The sequence below is a fragment of the Blennius ocellaris genome (assembly GCF_963422515.1).
Source record: "Blennius ocellaris genome assembly, chromosome: 4".
NCBI lineage: Eukaryota > Metazoa > Chordata > Actinopteri > Blenniiformes > Blenniidae > Blennius > Blennius ocellaris.
Genome location: NC_137653.1, coordinates 30,704,056 through 30,708,935, shown reverse-complemented (window position 1 = coordinate 30,708,935; position 4,880 = coordinate 30,704,056). Strand labels below are relative to the sequence as shown.

The following is a 4,880-nucleotide window of genomic DNA, read 5'->3' as shown; positions in this document are numbered from 1 at the left end:
GGGTGTCTGAAAAGGTCGCGTCAGCGTCGGTAGCTGATCAGAAGGCCATACGCCGTAGAAAACATGTCCCAGCAATCGGTATAAAATACTATCCAACAAGTGTTCATACTTCGGAGCATTATGGGTAGAACTACGCTACACAGAAGGCTTTGCGAACCGCACGCTGTAATGTAGTAATTACAATGTAGTAATGTCGTCGCAGTTAGAACTACGCTACCCAGGAGGCTTTGCGAACCGTACGCAGGAGTGTAGTCCGCGTGCTCTGACGTCGCGGTTAGAACTACGTTACCCAGGAGGCTTTGCAGGTTGTCAGGCAGGACGTTGTCGGGAGAGCGAGATTCTTCAGTAATAATCCACGAGTACTTGTCTTTTGGAGTTGATTTCTAAGATGGAGTCGTAACAGGCGTAGACCACTAACGTGTTTGTATGAGGTAGCGGGGTCCTGAATCTCATCTCTAGCCTCAAATTCCAGCTGGATGCAGGGGTGAGCGCGTCACAATCCTCGGTGGGGTTCAAATTGAACACAAACAGAGAGTAACCCCCGTTAAAATCTGTACGGTTGATACTCAGAGGAAGATCCTTCAGATATCTCCCGGTCGCTATAAACATGTTGTAAAACTCTCTGACCGAATTCCCCTGATTAAACTGCGGCTGAAACGCTTTAGCGGGGATCTGTCTCCCATCTTGGCAGAGTGCCAGGTATTCCACGTCGTTGGGCCTGAAGTTGAATGGTGAAACATCTCTCCTCCCTGTAAAGGCGTCGTGATGGACCATACCGAGAACTACGTACTTAGGCATGGCACCTAGAAACAGGTTCTCGTGGTTGCATATTCTTGAATTTCCCAGAATGGAATACGTCTTCACGGTGACGCGTGAAAGAGGGTAGAGGGCATTACCTCTCGCCAGAGCTGCAGCGTGCCCTACAAGCACCGCCGGGGAGACGTTGACCTTTTTGACGTAGAGAGACGCAGCCGTTGTCTTCAGCTTGAAAGTAGAATCACGGGCCCCCATGAGACAGAACGCGTCGTTGGCGCACGTCAGTTTGATTCTCATGTCCCCAGAGTTGAGTAGGAGCCTCTCACAGAAAAAGCTGTGTAGAGGACCAAGCAGCTCCACCTCCTTGGACTCAGCCGTGAAGGCCGCTCTCTGAATCAGGCCTGTGTTTGGTCCGTCGGCCGTCACTGTGGAGTCCATAGCACCCGCTGTGTCTTTGTAAAAAAGCCCTGCACTGAACTGACTCCTTAGAGTGCCCTCTGAAAAGTTGAGTAGAGTCTCGATCATGGATCTGTACGGATGTGTGGCACTGGATTGTGAAATTAACCGATCTCCCAGCATCACGTCGCATTGGCTGAATATTGTATTCAGGGGGTAGTTGATCAGTCCTACCGCTGCGTCGGCGTCGATATTCGAACCGTCCGCTTTAGTGATTTTTACGCGCAGATACAGCATCATGTCGTTTAAATCTAGATATCTCTCCCCATCCCCCGGGATGAAGAACTCTATCGGGGAGTTGTCCGCCAGAGCAGACAGGGGCTGGCATTCCTGATATTTTTTATCTTCCACAGACAGCTGCGTCATCGGAGCCGTAAATAAATCCAGCTCTGCCAAGGTGCATTCTGACGATTTGTGGTGGAGGAGAGCCATACCTTATTTCTTTGTTGTTGTTTTTTTTAATTTAATAAATTTATTTATTTATTTATTTTTCAGTTAAAATATGTTGCCGCTCTGATCAGACCTCCTCTCCCGAGTCCTACTTCTGCTGACTGATTTCTTCCTTTTACGAGCCGTTTGATTTTTAGAAGTTGCGGTCACGCGGTTTCCTGGAGGGCGTTTTCTCGCTCTCCGAGATGAAACCATGATGCCTCCTGACCCCTCCTGTTTCTGCCCCATGTTTTTTTCATACTGCGGCTGATGACGCCGAACGCGATGTTACCAGCAGCGTTTTTTAGATGAGGTTTGGCGATAGAGAACCCTTTCTGGAGCAGCGGGGATACAAATCGAAATAATTTGGAGAATAGAGATCCTATTCCACGACCGTACATAACAGGCGCTCCGTGAAATCCCGGGAGCGCTCCTCCTACCTGTCCCTCGTAATAGGCTATAAAACGACGGGGGTCGTCTCTCACCCGGGTCTGAGCCATTCTCACGTGTTATATTATTCTAATCTCTGTAGTGAAGCAGCCGGTTTAAAGTGTAACTTCAGGATAGTCTTCCCGTAGATGAAGTCCACGGGCTTGTTTGTATCTGTTTTGATCGCTACGTGAATATTTTTAATGTAGTTTTTGGAGACCGGAACGTAATATATCGTAATGTATCGCTCGTCACGTCCCCAAAATGTCCTCTGACATCATCCACACCCAGCAGCGGGGAGTAGCTATCGCCAACACTCTGATACTGAACAAAATCGGTGTAGACATAGAGGTTATAAACACCTGACTTAAGATCGCAGGGGTACGGTGTCGTGCCGGTAGCGACCATCCACCAATCGTTCTCCTTCAAACCTAACATGTAGGCGAGAGGTGCGGGGGCGCGTATTCTGCACAACCCTCGTCCTTTGAAATCGATGCATTTTGTGATGTTGTTCACCGTGGCCTCTATGGTCGGGTCATACTTTCTGATCTTGGGGATAATTTCGTCTAGGAGGTCTTTAACTCGTTCGTAACATCCTCCTCCCCCTCTACCTATTTTGATAGAATACTTAGAACGATTAACATCGCTTATTTTCATAACATTTAATGAGGTTGCTTCCTTCGGTAGATTGTACCACGTGTGAGGGTAGACTAACTGACACATACCCACTAACCACTCCCCCTGCAACTCGATGGCCTTAGCCAGCTCCACGGTGTAACTTGAGCTAGTGTTGTTTTTAAACAGACTTTTGCAGGCGTTAGAGGGTAGGGTGACGTAAAACCCCTCATGGCCAGTCTGCTCCATGACGCCCGACAGATCTGGGAATGCTCAGGCTTCTGTCTGTGCGGCGTCTTTATACATCTTTCAGATCCGAGACCTTAACCCAGCTGTTAAACTTTGAGGGCCAGTTCCTCCATCGCACCAGAGCCTGTTTTTCTCCCCTCACGGTACGATGGTCTAAAATCTCCTCCACGAGGTAAGCCTTGTCTTTAGCCATTTCCACTTTTTGCAGCTCCGCCTCGTAGAACGAACCGTCGATAAGTTCTCCGTCGTAGTCTCTGAGTTTGTAAACGGGAGGAGTACGGTGGACGCATTCTGACACAGTAAATACTTCGTCCGTAAAACTCTGCTCGTATTTTTTATCAAATATTCCTCTCACTTTGGATATAACAGCTCTGTGGAGTCTGTCAACACCCCGTAGCTACCGGGATTTGCGGCATCGTAATATAGTTGTTTCATAGACCATTTCTCAGCCATGTTAACTTTAGCAGTTGCAAGGATTAACTAACCTTATCTGCGTGAGAAAAGTACTTTATCTAAATTCCGTCTAAAATCCTAAGTCTCGGCTGTAAGCTGTATTTGTTGTTGTTAACAAATCAACCACCCTCTGAAGCTCTAGAACCCCACAATAATGGTGGGGGGTTGTAAATATAGAGGTGTCAAATTCTTCAGACACGCCGCTCAGAGCCAGATTCCAACGTCAGGCTGTTTTAAGACTAGTACACCGAAAATTAAACATTAAACTGTTTTAAAACACCCTCTAATACACGTATTAAACATTTAAAATACCCCTAACACAGACATTAAACTAATTAAAGCCTTCAGGATTAAACAAAATAACCTTAATTCAGTAAAAAAAAAAACTTTATTCAAAATAAGACGTTCCCACGCTAACAAACGTTTCTTCAAACACAACCATAAACTAATTAGAACCTATCAAAATAAGACGTTCCCACGCTAACAAACGTTTCTTCAAACACAACCATAAACTAATTAGAACCTATCAAAATAAGACGTTCCCACGCTAACAAACGTTTCTTCAAACACAACCATAAACTAATTAGAACCTATCAAAATAAGACGTTCCCACGCTAACAAACGTTTCTTCAAACACAACCATAAACTAATTAGAACCTATCAAAATAAGACGTTCCCACGCTCCCAAACAAACGTTTCTTCAAACACAACCATAAACTAATTAGAACCTATCAAAATAAGATGTTCCCACGCTCCCAAACAAACGATTCTTCAAAAACAACCATAAACTAATTAGAACCTGTTAAAAGAACAATAAAACTGATTACAGCCCTGTAAATAATCGTTAAAAAACCATAAAAACATGACTTTACGACCTCCACCCCCCTCCATCCCCCTTTTTGAGCTGGACATCAAAGGGTTAGGGTCATAAATAGATTATTTAGGGTCGTAGATAGTTAAGTGGCATTTAGCACATTCTATAACTCTCTGCTCTGTGTTCATCCATCAGGTCCAGGTTTCACACTGAGTGAGTAGAAATTTAAAAAAGGAATTGGGAAATACTTTTTTCTGTATTTATTTGATTCCTGTTGATAAAGCATTGATGAGAATGACTTTATATAGTTAATAGAGGCTACAGAGTTTCAAATTTTACCATTTTCGGGTGGTGGTGTGCCTCCAGATTTTTCCAAAGAAAAGTGTGCCTTGGCTCTAAAAAGGTTGAAAAACACTGAACTAAGCAACAAAAACACAACTGTAGGGATTTACTACCTCATAAGGATCACTATTTATGTTTTGGTTGGCTATCAATAATGATGAATAATTATCAAAGATAGTTATTAATAATGTTGTTGAAATGTAATCTGATGTGTATCAGAACCTTGGAGCTCCACCTGTCTTAACAGGAAATGATAGCCAATTCAATTATATCAGTCTCATAAGATATACTAAACAGTTAATCAGGAATTTGAATTAATAGTTAAATTAATTACAAT

The 4,880-nt window shown here is 44.0% G+C and overlaps 1 protein-coding gene across 1 annotated transcript; it reads right to left on the bottom strand.

Moving 5' to 3' along the window:
* Positions 1–342: 342 nt before the first annotated feature.
* Positions 343–1,578, bottom strand: LOC308128787 (uncharacterized protein F54H12.2-like; the record flags this gene model as incomplete). The annotated part of the gene is made up of 1 exon (XM_080494452.1): positions 343–1,578. The coding sequence occupies one exon, from the start codon at positions 1,576–1,578 to the stop codon at positions 343–345; it is 1,236 nt and encodes a 411-aa protein (XP_080350578.1).
* Positions 1,579–4,880: the final 3,302 nt, after the last annotated feature.